At 35.3% G+C, this 18,477-nt stretch overlaps 2 protein-coding genes and 1 long non-coding RNA gene across 3 annotated transcripts; all 3 read right to left on the reverse strand.

Moving 5' to 3' along the window:
• Nucleotides 1–3,979: 3,979 nt before the first annotated feature.
• Nucleotides 3,980–5,760, reverse strand: LOC109188991 (geraniol 8-hydroxylase-like). The gene is made up of 2 exons (XM_019339669.1): nucleotides 4,845–5,760; nucleotides 3,980–4,724 (listed from the first exon to the last, which is right to left on the reverse strand). Exons 1-2 carry the CDS (start codon nucleotides 5,739–5,741, stop codon nucleotides 4,119–4,121), a joined length of 1,503 nt encoding a protein of 500 aa, XP_019195214.1. The 5' UTR covers nucleotides 5,742–5,760; the 3' UTR covers nucleotides 3,980–4,118.
• A 5,737-nt stretch (nucleotides 5,761–11,497) lies between these two features.
• LOC109189004 lies at nucleotides 11,498–11,867 on the reverse strand. Its single transcript, XR_002055526.1, has 3 exons — nucleotides 11,849–11,867; nucleotides 11,685–11,768; nucleotides 11,498–11,608 (listed from the first exon to the last, which is right to left on the reverse strand). It is a non-coding gene; the product is annotated as an uncharacterized LOC109189004 (long non-coding RNA).
• Nucleotides 11,868–11,873: 6 nt separating this feature from the next.
• LOC109188831 lies at nucleotides 11,874–15,723 on the reverse strand. Its single transcript, XM_019339468.1, has 4 exons — nucleotides 15,511–15,723; nucleotides 14,773–14,893; nucleotides 11,936–14,334; nucleotides 11,874–11,882 (listed from the first exon to the last, which is right to left on the reverse strand). Exons 1-4 carry the CDS (start codon nucleotides 15,721–15,723, stop codon nucleotides 11,874–11,876), a joined length of 2,742 nt encoding a protein of 913 aa, XP_019195013.1.
• Between the last annotated feature and the right edge of the window lie 2,754 nt (nucleotides 15,724–18,477).

Here is an 18,477-nt window from a genome sequence, read left to right on the forward strand (position 1 = left end):
AAGGTCAATAAGCCACTACAAGTTGGAAGTAGAACTTGTAATTTTGTGATTACCAAATCAACAATATGACCAATTTGGCTGGGGTTGTCCGGCTTATAAAGATACTAGTTTTTTACGCTATGCGCGATTGGGATAATGCCCAATGTTTTTTTTTTAAATAAGTACTTTAAAGTATATTAAGGCAGGATTATATTGAAATTGTTCATGCATAGATAATTGAAGGTTGAATTTGCGTATTTAAATAGGTAATTCTTCTCCCAAAGGTTGAGTTCCCAACCCACAGGGACCCCCCCCCCCCCCCCACACTCCGACCCGACAGAGCATTGTGGAAAGTTGTAAATCACGGTGACTCTTTGGACATAATTCCCGCACTGCCGCCGCCGAGGTTCAAACCTTGGTCTCTTCTCCCAAATACTACCCACTAAACCATTGAGCTAAGCCCGTGCGGGTTAAATAGGTAATTCTAAATTTACAAATGCAAGATAATATAGTCAAGATTGATTATAATTGTCAATAAAATAATTGTATAGGTATGGTTGAAACCAAATACGGGACATAAGGGAGAACAAATAAAAATTAGGGCATAAAATATTAAATATATACTAATATTATTTGAGAAGATTCCGACATTAGGATTTGTGGTTAAGTTCTATTAAGACTTTAATATTAGAATTAGATTAATGGTGTAGTTATAATTCTATATTAGACTTTAATATTAGAATTAGACTAACGGTGAATTAACAGAAAAGTTAAATGGATAATCATATAATTAAGGATAAATTAGAAAATCTTAAAAGAAAAAAATTAAAACCTGAACAATATGAACCATTCATTTGATTTAATAATTTGGCGGTCATTTTTTCTACCCAATGTTAATAATTAAATAAATTCGCTGGTCAAATCTTCTAGTATAATCCGCTAACGCTAACCGCTAACTGCTGATTGTCAAACAAGGACATTGCGAGGTAGTTCTCACTTCAATTTGTTGTGTGATTTGAATACTCTCTTTGTCACAAAATCTCTCAAGTAGTTAATATGGTTGGCTTTATTAATTATATTTTTTTAATTTTTTCATGGTATTAATAAAATACTTGGTAAATAAATATATAGCATTATTTTGTATTATAACTTTGATATTTAATTAGAAAAATAGTGCACAAAAAAGATAATAGATAATGTAGTGAATATAATCAATTGATGAATTTGAATGTAAAAATTTTTACATTTGAGAAAAATAAATACAATATAACTAATGAAAATATTTCTTTTAATTAATTTATTGATGATTAATAATTTTTTTTCACTGAATAAAGACATTGTAATGATAATGTAACGAATATAATCAATTAATAAATTTGAATATAAAGAATTTTTACATTTGAGAAAAATAAAGACAATATAACTAATGAAAATATTTTTTTTATTAATTTATTGATAATTAATAATTTTTTTCACTGAATAAAGACATTGTAAGGATAATGTAGCGAATATAATCAATTAATAAATTTGAATACAAAGAATTTTTATATTGAAGAAAAATAAAGACAATATAACTAATAAAATTATTTCTCTTATTTTATTTTTTTTTTGAAAGTTACTGGCTCTATTACATTGTAGTATCTGTTCATATACTTTCTCAACCTACTGAAACACAAAGAACCAATAACGCCTCCACTGAGGCTTGAACTCATAATCTTCCAAATGGAAGTCCAACCCGGATACCATTAATTATTTCTCTTATTTAATTTATTGATAATGAATAATTTTTTTTTTGAATAAAGGCATTGTGGACACATAATTCTAAATTAAAGAAATGCATATGTATTATTTTTTGTTGTAACTACTAAATTATTATTTATATATAATTTAATAAGAGTAAAATAGAGTACTAATTATGCCAACTTTGATTTGGATGAGGTTCGAACCTAAGACTTTTTTTTTTTGAAATCAATGAGTAAGTTAACGGTGAACTAACGGCAATTCTTAAAATTTTAACGGAATTAGTAACGGTGTGTGGGTATTTTAGGAAATTTTAGTGTAAAATTTAAATCTGATCAATTTTTTAATCAATCTGAGCCATTCATTTGATTAAAATCTGTGATCGCCATTTTTTCTATCCATTATAGGCCTAACTCTCTTGGGCTCTTATTAGTATATATATATATATATATATATATATATATATATATATATATATATATATATATATATATATATAAAAGTAGATATAGTAGATATAACATTACCACGTAATTGTATTAAATTAAATATATATTTGTTGCTCCAAATTAGCTTACAATAATTGCACAAATTAAAGGGGTTTTGCTATGAAGATATATGAAGTTGTCATGTATGTATTTAATAGATATTTGTTGATCCAAGGCAAGTTGAGTTGTAATATAGCAACATGTCATCACATTATTTGACCACGTACCAAACTTGCTAGTGATGCTATAAATATATGAGTTTTCATTTTCAAAATATGACCCCACAGTTCTTTTACATATAGTACATATGAGTTTTAAAAGATGTACATTAATTCGTTCAATGTTGCCTCCATTTCTCGGATGTACATATAGTACAAGCAATAATTCATTTGTGGGTTCTCAATATAGGTTGTGTTTGACAAACTTAACTGAAAAGCTATAAGCTAGGAGCTGAAAGCTATAAGTTCGGAGCTGAAAATTGAAGAGCTATTATGATTGAAAGTGTTTGGTAAAATTAGTTTTTTGATAAGCTGAAAAATGTAAAAAGACTAAAAAGGACATCTTCATAAAATTTAAAATAGTTGGTTTACATATTAAAATTTAACATTTTGTCTTTTTAAAAATTAAAATTTTGAAATAAAACTATTAGCATAATCATGATCTAGCATCTCATAATGAAGTAGCAATATTGTTGCAAATCTAATAATAATAATAATAATAATAATAATAATAATAATAATAATATTTGCGGTGAAAGTTGCAGATAAAAGAGAAGAGAAAAACGTTTTAATTGAGAAGTGTAAATTATGTCATTTTTTTAAAACAATAAGGATAAAGATGGAAAAAAAGTTAGAAAACTTGGAACTTATTTTGTAACACTATTTAAGGTAGCATTCTAAAATAAACTCTTATAAGCTAGGACTTATTTTAGGAACATTACCAAATAGAGAGCTTATAACTTATCAGTAACTTAAAATAAGTTATAAACTCCTAAATAAGCTCTGTCAAATAGAGCCATAGAGTAATCCCAACTTGCTTTTTTACTTTTGTTGAATAATAGTTTTCATAACATAACTCCTCAGTACTATTATTGTAAATTGACTTGGAGCAACAAATAATATCTATTGAAAATCCCTAAATAATGTGATATATCAACATAGAACTTTAGTATAATTATTAAGTTAATTTAGAGCAATAAATATCTATTGATGAATACCATTACACCATAATAAGATAGGGAAAATTGTAAAAAAAAAATGCCCCTCTATAATATGTCAATTATCAATGTCACTCCTGAATTGTGAGTGGTGTAAATGTTGCTCCTCAATTATCAAAATGGTGCACATATAGCCCCTCCCGTAACGGACCAGTGGTTCTCCACCGCTGTCCATCACTGGTACTTCGAATCGAGGGAAGGAAAAAACAACTAAATTACATATTTACTCTGACTTAACGGTGTCGTACACTAATGGAGAACCACATGTCCATTACGGGAGGGACTATATGTGCACCGTTTTGATAATTGAGGGGCAACATTTACACGACTCATAATTTATGGGTGACATTGATAATTGACATATTATAGAGGGATATTTTTTTACAATTTTCCTTAATAAGATATTTCTCTATAACAAAACTCTTTGGTACAATAATTGTAGGTTGATTTGAAGCAACGAATGTCTAATAAATACCTTTATATAATATATAATAAGAGCCATAACAGAACTCCTTACTATAATTATTGTAAGTTGATTTGGAATAACAAGTATTTATTGAATATCACTACACAATAATGTGATATATCTCCATTAAAAAAAAACACTTCAAAGATTTGGAGCAACATAGTACATATCTATTGAATACTTACTGCTACAGAACATGAACTAAAATGACACCGGCCAATCCGCCATGTTAAAAAGGAATAGGAATGGCCCTAAGAGGATGAGCTTTAGCCAATGTTATGCCGAACTTTTCCTCCATGTCCAAATCCTTTGGTGCAATGTCACACTCAAGCTTCCATTGGAATGAGTTTAGTAATGATCCTAACATTACCGGAACCATTTTCATTGCCATTGGCAAACCGGGACAAATTCTTCTGTCCGCCCCAAATGGAATGAGTTCAAAATCTTGCCCTCTAACATCTATTTTTAAATTCCAAAATCTCTCTGGATTGAAAATCAAAGGATTTTCCCAAATACTAGAGTCATGCCCAACTGCCCATACGTTAACTAGAATTTGTGAGTCTTTAGAAATAGTATGCCCACCTAAGTTGACGTCTTGTTCAACTTTACGCGGTATCAAGAACGGAACAGGTGGGTGCATCCTAAATGTTTCTTTCAGGATGCATTGTAAATAAGGTAGACGATTAACATCAGCTTCATGTATTGGTTTGCCTCTACCAATAACATCTTCAAGCTCAGCTTGAACTTTCTCCATAGTCTTTGGGTTCCTAAGAAGTTCTGCCATAGCCCACTCTAATGTGCTTGATGATGTATCAGTCCCAGCAGCAAACAAATCCTGTTAACATTCATGATAATACGTGTAAGATTCAAAACAGCAAAGATACATACAACTAACCAATTCAAGCAATTATATATAAGATAATCAAAGTGAAGTGAAGAAGACTAATATACATACCAAGCACACATGCAAAATGTGAGTCGTATCTATCTCCTCTGGTCTTTCTTGACTGATGTTGAGAAGTGAATCCAATACATCAACATTTCTGCAGCCCATCATCACTTTTCTCTCTTCCAGCCGTTGATCAACCAAATCTTTGAAAAGCTCTAGTGCCTTAGTAAAATGAGCTGTCATGCGGCGTCTTGAACCTTGGGGATCAAACTTTTCAAGAAAGGGAAAGTAATCAACCAGGTTGGGCTTTCCAGCTTCCTCCATGATGTTCCAAACCAATTCTTTGAATTGTTTGGCAGAATCCGAAAAAGGGTCGGTTAAATCCTTAGAGAAAACGGTGTTAGACAGCAAATTGAGGGTAGTTCTGAAAGCTGCACGCCCAAGATCCACCGCTTCCCCTACCTGGCTTTTATTTTGGCAGTAGATAATCAGCTCCTGGATCTTTCTAGCTCTCAGCTGCTGGTTAGTATCGAGCTTGTTGCCAGAAAATATGTTGGAATTCATGATCTTACGAAGGGCTCTCCAACTAGAGGCAACAGGGAGCCAAACAACAGAGAATTGGAAATGGTTGGTACCTCGCACAGCATCAGGGATTGAGCGGTGGGTAGAGAAGGCTAAGTCTTGCTTCTGCAGAGCTTGTTTGGCCATGGCGGATGAAGAAATGACCACTGTGCTTTTCATGCCCAGTTTTAGCTTCATAACTGGACCATATTTTTGGGCTAGCTGGGCTAGGGATTTGTGCGGTTTCCCTCCCAGCAAATGAAGGTTTCCAATGACCGGCAAAGGAACTGGCCCTGGTGGAAATTTTTTGCCTACACTCTTACTACTTTTTGCTAATGAACAGAGAGCTTGGACCAAAGTCCATGCCAACAATGCAGCTACTACAATGCTCTGGAAATCCATTCTCTCTCTCTCTCTCTCAGTTGTAAGAATAGAATGGAATGGAATGCCAATCTGCTCTTTAGAATAGGAAGACCCAGAATGATGATGTGTACCAGTGGAATGGAATGGAATACATGCAAGCGCTGACACCACTCACCAGTGGTAGATATTTTTGGAGATATGTCACATTGTCATCATGTACATATTTGTTGACCAATTAGTTTAATTTTGCTATAAAGATATTTCATATTATCATAATGATGCATCATGATATCAACCATCCAACTTGTTAGTGATATAAGAGTCATTACAATTGAGTTATTTAGTGAGTTTTATAGTGACGGCAAGTATGAGTTTTCATGGAGTCTATAAGAGAAAAAAAAAATGATACTTTGTTTCTGGTGCACGTTTTAAGCACCAAGTGTGCCTAGCGAGCGTGCAAACCATGAGCTAGCAACACAATTTTTTTATTTTTATTTTTTCCATTTTTCTCATTCATCTCTTTCCTTGTTGGCCATACAAAAACTAAGCAAAAATACATATTGTTGGGGTAGTTCTAAGAACAATATTACATGGACTTTCATTCAATTCTTTAGACTTAGCTTTTATTTTAACACTTAAATTCATGATGTAGACCATTTTTTTAGAATTTACATAATGAGAAGTTGAACTACAAAATGAGGAGATAAGAGGAAAAGGGTTGTGGATGCCCTTAGAGATGGATGGATATTGAAGTGTAACGGATTAACTCCACAAATAAATACATACATTGTGGATGGGTGCCGCGCCCTTAGTCTAGTAATACAATACAAATATAATACGTAGTATATCATTAAGTTAAGGAATAAGGGTCAAATAGGCCATCGAACTGCACACAATAATGCAATTAGGCCACTGAACCTAAAAAAACAACAATCAAGCCACTAAACTAACCAATTTCTTTCAATTAGCCTAATTTACAGGTTAGTAACAGGTCACCAAAAAAATTTAAAATAGTTTTTAAAAAAATTATTATTTAAAAATAATAAATTAAAGTATATTAAAATAGTTTTTTAAAAAAAGGAAGAAACTTTCTTCATCTCCATGGCCGGAGACGAAGAAACGTTTTTTTTTAAAATATATTTTAATTTATTATTTTTAAATAATATTTTAAATTTTTTGGGTGACCTGTTACTAACCTGCAAAACCTGTAAATTAGACTAATTGAAAGAAATTTGTTAGTTTAATGGCCTAATTGTTGTTTTTTCAGGTTCAATGGCCTAATTGCATTATTGTGTGCAGTTCAATGGTCTATTTGACCCTTATTCCTTAAGTAAATTAAAGACTTAAAGTTATATATAAAGATGGGTTCTCATATGATTGTAATTATATATATATATATATATATATATATATATATATATATATATATATATATATATATATGAGATTTTTTTAATAGTATCGATAGTATTATGAATATAGTTATATATGCATTTTTTTTTTGGTTATTATATCGCATACTATTATTAATATAAAGTGGAATACAATTATATATAACATGGTTATCCTTAATATTTTAACATAATAACATTGGTTGGGAGAAGGGAATTATGAGAAAAATAAATTGTAATTTCGTGGGGAAAAAATAAGGTGAGAATAAAGTAGAGAAGAAATAATAATAATAATAATAATAATAATAATAATAATAATGGTGAGAAGAAGTATAATAGAAAGACTAAAATGCACTTGTATAATAATAATAATAATAATAATAATAATAATAATAATAATAATAATAATAATAATAATAATAATAATAAATGGCAAATTTGTCAATACACACTTTCTTCCTTTTCTATGAGTTGTGGAATTGTATTGGAATTCTGATTCTTGTGGGGGAGGGCATGGGAGATTCAATTTAATGGTTGGAGACAATTTCCAATAAGAAATTAAATTAATACATTATGCCTTATATATAATATACTTTATGGCATAAATATAATATTTTAATTTATAGCAAAACTAATAAACAGTTTGTAAAAATAATGTTAATAAGCTCATATACTATAAGACCCAAATTCTTCTGACCTAACCTGTCTCAATGATTGATACCTGTGATACGATCTTATAAGAGAATGTGTTATTTTTAAATACTAAATTAATTAAATTACAAAATATATTTAGTTAAACTTTGTGAGTGCCTCGCGGATTATATAGGTTGGGTTGAAAAATGTCAGTCGAACCTACTTTAAAAGCGGGTTAAATAGGCTATCAGACTCAACTCAATAACAAATTTTACTATGCACCATGGTCCATGTAGTAATATGAGTCAGGTAGAAAAACGACGACGTTGTTTAATTTTTTTTTCCGTTAATAATGGTAGATGGCAAATTCGTTATGGCTAATGTAGCAACATCTCTCATCATTCAGTTTTATTTTATAAACACAATAGTTTTATTATAGCAACACTAAAGTATCATTTTAAGACAACTACAGTTTCATTTAACAATATACATTCAAGGTATGAGCTCTAATATTTAGTTTAATTTTTATAAGCACAATAGTTTCATTTCATTACAACAAAACTAAAGTATCATTTTAATTTAAGAGTTAATACCTCCAATGGTCTTGATGGGGAATATACCCCGGGTTTAGGCTCCCCGTACGCTCCGTACTCCTGTTTGGGTCGGGGTCAAACGGTTCGGGTCCTGGTCCAAGGGTCAAAGTCAAATCCGCCTACGCTTGGGCCTATAAAAGGGGCTTTGGCCCTCCATTTTGGGGGTTCCTCCCATTCTCCTCCACTAGCTCTCTCTCTCTCTCTCTCTAGCTAATGCTCTTCATTCTCTCTAGAAAACAAGAACATTTATGAATAAAAGAGTTATTTGAGCTACTTCTTGTCTACTCTACATTATTCATACATACACTATAGTTTGTACATACGGTATACTCTCTACGTACATCGGGTAATTAAACGTATCAGGTCCTCCGAGTATTAGTGATTTACCAGATGTGACCATCCGAGTTTTAAATGACCTCCAATGGTCCTCCATGTTTTAAAAAATAACCACCCGTGGTCATTCTAAACTTGGTTTTTTTTTTTTTTTTTTTAAGAATTAGGACCACATGTGGTTATTTTTTAAAACATGTAGGACCATTGAAGGTCATTTAAAACTTGAATGACCACAACTGGTAAATCGCTGATACTCGGAGGACTATTGGAGGTATTAACTCATAATTTAACTACAATTTCATTTGACAATATACATTAAAATATTATGGCCCTGTTTGGTAAAATGGATGTTAGCTGATAGCTGATAGCTGATAGCTGATTGTGTTAATTAGAGGGTTTAAATAGTTGATAACATTAGCTGATTGTAGAAAAGTGTTTGGTAAATTAGCTGTTAGCTGATAGCTGTTTTGTATAATTTTTTTCTCAAAAAGCTAATTGAAAAAGTTGCTTGGAGTAGCTTTTTGAATTTTAGCCTTTTGGAGTTATAAAAAGCTATTTAACCAAACATTTATATTGATATTTTAACTAAATCAAACAATTAATAGTGGTCAAATAAGTCAAAATTGACCTATAAACCAATTTTTTTTATCAAACAGCGCCTAAATGTATCACAATGGGTTGATATGGTAGGTTCTCATATTGAGTAATCCCAACTTGGTTTTCGCTCTTTGTTAACCTATAACACTAGTTTTGTTTTAATAAATTAAATGATATGTCAAGCACCTTGTGTTCAGATAGCATGTAGTGACTCTTTCATATAAGAGGTCATGAAATTGAGCTTCAGTGGATGCGGTGTTGAGAAAGACTACAATCTAATAGTCATTATTATGACACGATAATCTTAACATCTTATACACGATAATATGATAATGTGATATATATATATATATATATATATATATATATATATATATATATATATATCCAATCCATAGAACTTTAGTATAATTATTATTGAGTTAAGAGTTTTTACCCATTTTGGTCCCTTGACTATGGCTCATTCTCAATTTTGCATTCCGACTAATAATTTAACCCAATGTGGTCCCTTGACTTTTGAAGATTTCCCCAAATCAGTCCTCCGTTACATTTTCCATCTTCTAAGCGTTAAGTAGGAGGTCATTTTAGTCCATTCAACCCCACTGCGCCTTCCCCAACTGCCGTTTCCCTCTACATATTCGTTTCTTCACAGCTGAGCCAAAAATACACCAAGAACCCTAGATTACGATTGATTTCTTCTTCCTCTCTTGCGTACGATGTCAACACAGTGGAGGCAAAACACCAAGGTTTCTTATTCATCGTCATCATCTTCTCCAAGACAGAGGTATCACTACGGCGATGCAATCCCTACCCGTATATGCAATTGTGGCAGCGAATGGAGCATTCAAACCTCTTGGAGTAGCGAAAATCCCGGGCGGAGGTTTTGGGTTTGTGTAAGGAGCATTTCAGGTTCAATTTTTTGTTACAAATTTCTCAATTATGACTTGTTGTAAGAATTTTGGAATTTGTCGATAGGATGGTGTCGGATGTGGATTCAAGGAATGGTTTGATCCTCCCATGTGTTCACGTGCGAAGAAGATTATTCCCGGCTTATTAAGAAGCATGAATAGAAAAGATGAGGAGATTGAGAGGTTAAAAGCAATGGCAGTGCCCTCTGTTGGTCGTGGAAGTACTTGTAATTGTAATTGTAATTGTGGCAAAAAAGGAGGCTTTTGGTTTAGGATTAAATCGTTTGTAGTAATTGTTGTAGCAATTAGTATGGTTTACTTGTACCACAAAGCTGTTGAAACTGGGAGTAATAGGTGTAGACTCCCTATAGCATGAGGTGTACTTTGTTTGTTGTGGCACTTGTTTATGAATGGATGTTTAGTTTGCTGGAATTGAGTTTAGTTTGCTGGAATTGTGTTTAGTTTTTACAATGCAAATGAAACTCGAACTGATTTAGGCTACTGGAAATTAAACTGGAACTGCAATATGCAACTGGAAAATGTAAACAAACTGCAAATTAAACTGGAAAATGTGAACAACTAAATGAAACTGGAAATGTAAACCAAAAGCAACTGGAACTATAAACTGGATATGTAAACTTGAACTGGAAATTAGCAAAATGATAAACTTCATTCATGGTAGAGTATTCAAAAAACAGAAGCTTTACAATGCTAAACCCACAAGCAGTTTGCATTATCCAAAACCACTACAATTACACCCATCAAAAGACAATGCTAAATGGAGTATTACCCACAATCAGTTTGCATTATCAAAAACAAGTACAATTAGAACAATCCAAAACAACTACAAACAGTTTTCACAGAATTTGAAGGCCTCAATCAATCTCGATTGGTTCAGAGGCTGTGTTCTTGAATTTCGTAGTCAAAGTAGATGAAGACCTTGTTTTGTACTTCCTCCCTGTAGGCTGAGCAACTTTTTGTTTTTTCTTTGTTAAACCAAGGGTCTTTTGCCTTCGTAGAGGGGCAGGTGGAGGTGCAGTACTAACTTGCCCTTGTGGTTGAGTAACAACTTGCTCTTGTGGTTGAGTAACAAGTTGTTCTTGTGGTTGAGTAACTTCCTCTTGAGGTTGAGTAACTTCCTCTTGAACAGTAGGTAATGGCATCTCTTCATGTGCTTCAACCTCAATCTCTACTTGGTAATCATGTTGAACTAACTCTGAGCTTGCATCTTGAATAGGAATCTGTATGAAAGTAATCATGTTAGGTAAAACAAGCATTTTGTATGAAAGGTATGTTACTAATTTAACACTTACATCAAACATGGCTGTTGGTAAATCAAACATGGCTGCTGGTACATCAACCTCATATGCTCTTGCTTCTTGATTTGTTCTGCTGCTTTGTGGTTGAGTGCTGCTTTGTGGCTGAGGGTTTCTTTGTGGCTGAGGGTTTCTCTACAAACATAAAACAATATAAGCAAATGTAATACATGGAAAGAATTATACCTAAAACTAGAATGTAATGTAATACTTCTACTCTAGCTTCTTGATTTGTTCTGTTGCGTTGTGGCTGGTTTCTTTGTGCCTGAGGATTTCTTTGTGGCTGAGGGTTTCTCTACAACAGTAACAACTTACAGGTTAATGTAATACAAGGGAAAAATTATAAGTACAACTAGAATGTAAGAGTTTACTTACAGGTTTCATTGGGCATCTCCTACTATTATGGCCTCTTTGTTTACAGAATGTGCAATGTAATACCACATGACTTCTAGACATATGGACGCCATCATTTGTGATTTTCTTTTTTCCCTTGTCTTCATCAGCTCCTCTCAACCTCAGTTTCCTTGGCCTCCCAGGTTTTGATTTGTATTCAGGTGGCAAGGGTGGTTCTAAATGAGAATGAGGCCACTCTTTTGGTCCAGCCATTGGATTAATGCCTAATTCATACACCTTCAAGTATGTTTCAACACTGTAGCAGTTATGTACATAGTCTAGGACATTGTGTCTCTTCATCCAGATTGCACAAATGCCATGTCTGCAAGGGAGTCCAGTCAATTCCCATTTTCTGCATGAGCATGTTCTTCTGGCCAAATCTACTTTGTGTTGCTCCCCTGTATGCAGTCTTTTGACTTCAAATAGATTTAACCCACACTGTATGGGTATATATCCTCCTGCATATTTCTCTTCTTCTGCAATCTTTTTAACAATGTTAGGACAAATCACTGAAGTCCACCCAGATGCCTCTTCTTTATTTTTAAAAAATCTTGTCATCAGAATAATCCTAAGCATCTCAAGGCAGCTTATCAATGGCATTTCCCTAGCCTTAACTATCATTGCATTGAAGCACTCACTGACATTGTTTACTAACATATCACATAGTGCAGAACCAGTAAAATGTGACCTGGACCATTCAGATGGATGTTTGTCTCCCAACCAAGCAAAAGCATCAATATCAAGGTCTTTGATCTTCCTCATTGACTCTTTAAAAGAGTTTACTGTGGTGGCTCTTGCTGCTGACCATAGTGCATTCTTCAGTGCATTACCATGAAAACCAGCAACCTTCATGTTAGCATATAAGTGTCTAACACAGAACCTATGCACCACATTTTCTAGTTCTGAGCTAAAAGCAGGCAGCAGCCCCTTCTGCTTGTCTGAAATGAAGGTGTATTCATGTTCATGGGCCTCATTAATTCCCAAATCAAACTTCAGTAGTGCTAAGAACCAAGTCCATGATTGCTTGTTTTCACCCTCAACTATTGCATAGGCAAGTGGGAAGATCCCATCATTGGGATCCATGGCAGTTGCAGTCAACAAATAACCACCATACTTTGATCTCAAATGACAACCATCAACCCCTATAATCTTTCTGCAATGTAGGAAACCCTTCATACAAGCCTCCCAACATATATACCATCTTAGAAATCTAGATTTTCCTCCTGCTTCTACAGTCTCACTCATCTTCACAATTGAACGAGATCTTGGATTTGATCTTTCAATCTCCAAGTAATAATTCCAAAACTTTTTGAAATACTGTTCAAGCTCACCATTAATATCAGCTCTAGCCATTGTCATTGCCTTATAAGCAACCTTAGAGGTGATATGGAAGTGGTCATCAGTAGCCACTCTCTCCCTGAACTCACTGACTCTCCATGTTGAATTACTGCCTATGTCTTTTTTCCACCTCTTAGCTAGTCTGCTTGACCTTACAGATGAATTCTCCCACACCCAAGAGCAGCCATCATGAGTGTCATTGAATGAAGTAACCCTCCAGCAGTTCACATCCTTAATCCATCTCAGAGTTATTGACCATGGACAACCAATTTTCTTGCACTTCACAATACATCTTACCTTGTCATTCTTTTCAAACTTTATATCTTTCCCTTCTTTGAATGCATAACTCACTATGGCATCCTTAAAATCTTTTTTTTCTGCAAATGTCATTCCAATAGTGAAAGTGGGGTTCTCCATGTCACAACTTCTAAACTTTGGCCAAATGTCATCCTCTACTTCCTCATCACTTCCATGAGGTGTCTCATCATCAGAAAAGTTCACTTGGATATTCATTTTATCATTTTCAGATTTCACATCTGGCACAGTAGTGGTTGGTCCTAACCCATGGTATTCTACATTGGGATCTACTGCTTTTTCAAAATGAATATCATCCTCACCTAGACTACGCAATTCTTCTTCACCATCATCTTCATAGTCAGGATCTTCTTCCACTTCAACCTCACCATGAGCTTCATAATTAGAATATTCTCCTACTTCAACCTCACCCTGAGCTTCATAATCAGGATCTTCTCCAACATCAACCTCAACCTGAGCTTCATAATCATATTCTTCTCCCACTTCAACATCAGTCTCAGCTTCATAATTTAACCCTCCAATGTTGATCCACACTTCTACTTCCCTTTCCTTATCACTAAAATCAATTAAATCCCAGGCTTCACTATCTGAAATGACCTCAATTAAACCTTCACCCACAACAGTATATACCTTACATTCACTCACTGTGTAGCCTAACTCTATGACTGTGTCTTGTAAAGCCATAAACCCCCATTCATCAACATCCATGTAGTCAAAATAATCTACATGACCTCCCACATATGTTACTGGCTCACTCATTAATATTTTACCACCATGCTTGAGCTTAAGTGTAAATCTATTTTCATCAATGTCATCTGAATGATTACAAAAATAAATTATAACACACAGAAACTATAAACATGGATTATAAAACACATATACAATAGATAAGACTTGCAGTTCAATAAACAACAACAAAAAATCAACACAATGGTCCCCACACACTATATTTTACAAACAGAGACCAAACACTGCTCTCCAGTGGTCCCCCCCAGCACCCTATTATGCAAACATTTATACAGTTGACCCAACAAAAAAGACAAACACATATTTCTATATATTCTGTCTGATGGTCCCCTCCACAACCCATCTTTAATCAACCATATATACGCCTCACATTCACACTCAGACAATGTAACCACATATACACTACTGAAAGTACATAGTAAAGGTGGAATACTACTGTAAACTTTGCAAAACACATGGAATAATTCAAAACGCAACACTGCACCCATAAATAAAAGTTTGCGTACCATATATTGGCAATGTAGCACTCCCAGACCTCCGGCGCCCCATCCAGACCTCCGGCGAGTCGTCGTAGTCTCCTTCTCCTTCGTCGATATTCTCCTTCGTCAATTTCGCGAATTTTAGATTCTAGGGTTTAAGGTTTTTGCTAATTGCATAAAAGGGGCAAACTGTGCGAATTTTAGGAGGGAAACGGCAGTTGGGGAAGGCGCGGTGGGGTTGAATGGACTAAAATGCCCTCCTACTTAACGCTTAGAAGATGGAAAATGTAACGGAGGACTGATTTGGGGAAATCTTCAAAAGTCAAGGGACCACATTGGGTTAAATTATTAGTCGGAATGCAAAATTGAGAATGAGCCATAGTCAAGGGACCAAAATGGGTAAAAACTCTTGAGTTAATTACCGATTTGGTCCCTCGACAATGAGAATTTCACCAATTTGGTCATCGACTATCAAAATTTCTCAATTTGATCCCCGACTATGATATTTTTACCCAATTTGGTCCTAAGTGTGATTTGCCGGTCAAACCTAGAGGGAAATTTGGGAATTATTAAAAAGAATTATTATTACCTCATCATCTTCAATCCAAATTATTATTATCATCTCCAATTCCCAGCCAACATCATCATCATCAACGCCAACATGCTATTTCTTCACAAGACTCCACCCTTCATTCTCAATATCAACTCAACACCATAGCCGATCACCTCTCAACTACACCGCCGGACACCACCACCATCCATAACTTCGCGGTTGTTGCCGGAACGTTTCGTCATCGCTGCATACCAGTCAACGCTGCCCTCAACTGCTACTGCTATGTTAGCCGAGAGAGGGGAATGAAAATAGAAGGTAGGAGCTGCTACTGCCGGAGCTCCTCCAAGATTGCTGTTGCGACAGGAAGCGAGAGATGGAGACCGTTGCTCACCACTGACCTGCTCTGCTTTGCAAGAAAAGGACATCGTCCGAGTTGCTTTTGAGATGAGAGGGATAGGAGAGGGAGAGAGAGACGGAGGTCCACCGCCGTGCCTTGCTGTTGCCACTGGTCAACACTTCGCCGATCTACAGTCTGCGCCGTCGATGAGTGAGGAGCGAGGGTGAGAGGTCGTTGGAAAGGAGCTAGCTGAAACCAGAAGTCACCACAGATTCGCACGCGCCGGTGCTCTGCTCGCTCACTGATGTAGGGTTATAGTTGTTGCTTGAAAGACCGATGATTTCTCAACCCATTTCTCAAATTTTCGAATGAGTTGTGCAATTAGGGTTTCGTATTGGGAATTCAACAATTAGAAGGTTTTGTTTGTCTGAAATAAGGCAAAGTGTGGAATTAACTTACGCAGCCGAGAAAGGAAACAATGTGCAATTACAAAAATGTCCTCAAGTTTATTGCCTTAAACAAGCTGGTTTGACTTTAGGACCAAATCGGGTAAAAATGCCATAATAGGGGATCAAATTGATGAATTTTGATAGCCGAGGACCAAATTGGTGAAATCCTCATAGTCGAGGGACCAAATTGGTAATTAACTCATTATTATTCATACACGAAAACATGAGAAAGAAGGAAACGATAGATATCCCTAATTTTATTGTGGAGTTAATACCATCTAGAGTCCTTCGAGTATAGTGATTTTGTCACGTTTAGTCCTACACTTTCAAATTCACCATCTATGGTCCTTCAACTTTCAAATTGTACCCTCCATGGTACAAGTTAACCACACATGGTTCTTCAACTATAAAATTTTAACCACCCATGGTCCTTCCAAGAAGACCGCGACTGGTTAATTTTTAAAAGTTGGACCATAGATAGTTAACTTGGACTACGGATGGTAACAATTTGAAAGACGAAGAACAATAAGTGATAAATTTAAAAATTTAGAACTAAACAGTGACAAAATCACTATACTCGGAAGATCCTATATGGTATTCTCTTTATTGTGACTAAAATTCTCATCACGTACCTATAAAGTGCGATACGAAGGGTTTGGGAGATCGAATTGGTATCAGATTAACAGTACAGAACGCAGCCGCATGGATCGCCTCCAGGACGACAAGTTGACGAAATTCTCAGATCCATCATCCTTTGACTTGTTCTTGGGTGAGAGCTTGTTAGTTGAAATCCTGAGCTGGCTCCCCAGCAGAGCAGCTTTCCGGTTGAAATTGGTATGCAAGAGCTGGTCTTCTCTTATCTCTTCTCACTATTTTTTTACTTTCTTCAATCACCGCCGCCATCACCCATCCCTTCCGCCAATTCTTCATTCCTCCTCATCATCATCATCGTCTGCCTGCTTTATATTCCAATCTAAATATGGCCCCCCTTTGCCCATCGTTTGCGGTGGATACCCCCACCCTGATGCCAATTTGTGCGGCTTCCGCAAGCTGGATTTAAGTTTCCTTCCCTGTCCCGCTCCCTATCACAGAATTGAAGTCAAGGCTTCGTGTGCTGATTTAATTCTATGCGCCCCCGCCATCTCCCGACCCATATCCCTATTCTATGTCTGTAATCCACTAACCAAACACTGGATTGTTCTTCCTCCTGCCCCCCTATTCCAATTCAGTGAGCCGCGCTATGTGGATATGGCCATTGGTTTCCTTTGCGTTCCTGCGCCCTGTTCCCTTTGCACCACCCATCATCACCAATCGCAATGTGTAGACAATTCTCGCTATGATTCCGTGGTGGTTCAAATTTGTGTTTCTCCACCCATTTCCCCGGTCAAATTCAGACTTCAACTCTTCTCGTCTCAGGAATGGAAAACTCTTGTACTTTCTTCACCGCGGCCCATAGAGTTAGTCCGTTCTTCTACGGTTCTTGTCCCTTATAAAGCGATGCTACATATGTTGGTTTCTGACTGTATTCTCGTGTATGATCCCTATAATTGTCCTGAAAATTTTTACCGTGTAATTGATCTACCTATACCAACTGATGATATGAAAGCTGGGGCTCACGTCCAAACCCTTGGACTATCTCAGGATCGTCTTCGTGTAACATATGTATGGGGTATTCTCTTAAAAGCTCCCATATATTATATATGGGAGCTGGAGGACTATGACATGGGGAAGTGGAGTTTGGTGCACAAGATTCACATTAAAAGAAGTTTGCTTCTCCAGGATCTTCTGGATCGTAATCTTGATCCTAAAATTAAAGACACTGGATTTAACCACAATGATGGGAGTTCTTTTTATTGGACCAATTCTTCAGGGTGGTGGGCTGCTAATGGGATTGTCCATTCCATTACTCAACAGTCGTGGCCAACACCAGTGCCATCACTAACCCAAGACTGCACAATTGAAGGTAAGTTAATTCCCTAGACTTGTTAATTAGCTTCTTATATATAGATTTTAGTTCAAATGAGAACACTGCTTTCTGTGGAGTTGGTGTGGTTTACATCATTAGGTATGCATAAATACATCCCACAATATTTAAAATTGTATTAGTCACAAAATGCACCACACACCAAAAAATACACCATACATAATGGTGTATTTTCAAACACTGTGTGGTGCATTTATGCATATTTAATGGTGTAAACCGCAGCGACAGCACGGGTGCATCTGTTCTCAAAGTGGCGCTAGGCGCTAGGCGGGCTAAAAAACAGTGGTAGACTTGCAGTTTGACAATTTTAATGAAGTTGTTTTCAACATTTAATAAAATAACACATCCAAATAAATGAATTAATGATAATTCATAAGTCATAACATCAAAACAATGATTTTTTTTAAAA

Source organism: Ipomoea nil, unplaced genomic scaffold (assembly GCF_001879475.1).
Source record: "Ipomoea nil cultivar Tokyo-kokei standard unplaced genomic scaffold, Asagao_1.1 scaffold1509, whole genome shotgun sequence".
NCBI lineage: Eukaryota > Viridiplantae > Streptophyta > Magnoliopsida > Solanales > Convolvulaceae > Ipomoea > Ipomoea nil.

Coding starts and splice junctions, on each gene's coding strand:
- LOC109188831 (XM_019339468.1), bottom strand. CDS start 15,723: ATGTCCTTTTCTTGCAAAGCAGAGCAGGTCAGTGGTGAGCAACGGTCT. Junction 14,894..15,510: donor GTTCCGGCAACAACCGCGAA/GTTATGGATGGT, acceptor CTTAAACCCTAG/AATCTAAAATTCGCGAAATT. Junction 14,335..14,772: donor TGCTACATTGCCAATATATG/GTACGCAAACTT, acceptor GTAATCATTCAG/ATGACATTGATGAAAATAGA.
- LOC109188991 (XM_019339669.1), bottom strand. CDS start 5,741: ATGGATTTCCAGAGCATTGTAGTAGCTGCATTGTTGGCATGGACTTTG. Junction 4,725..4,844: donor ACATTTTGCATGTGTGCTTG/GTATGTATATTA, acceptor GAATGTTAACAG/GATTTGTTTGCTGCTGGGAC.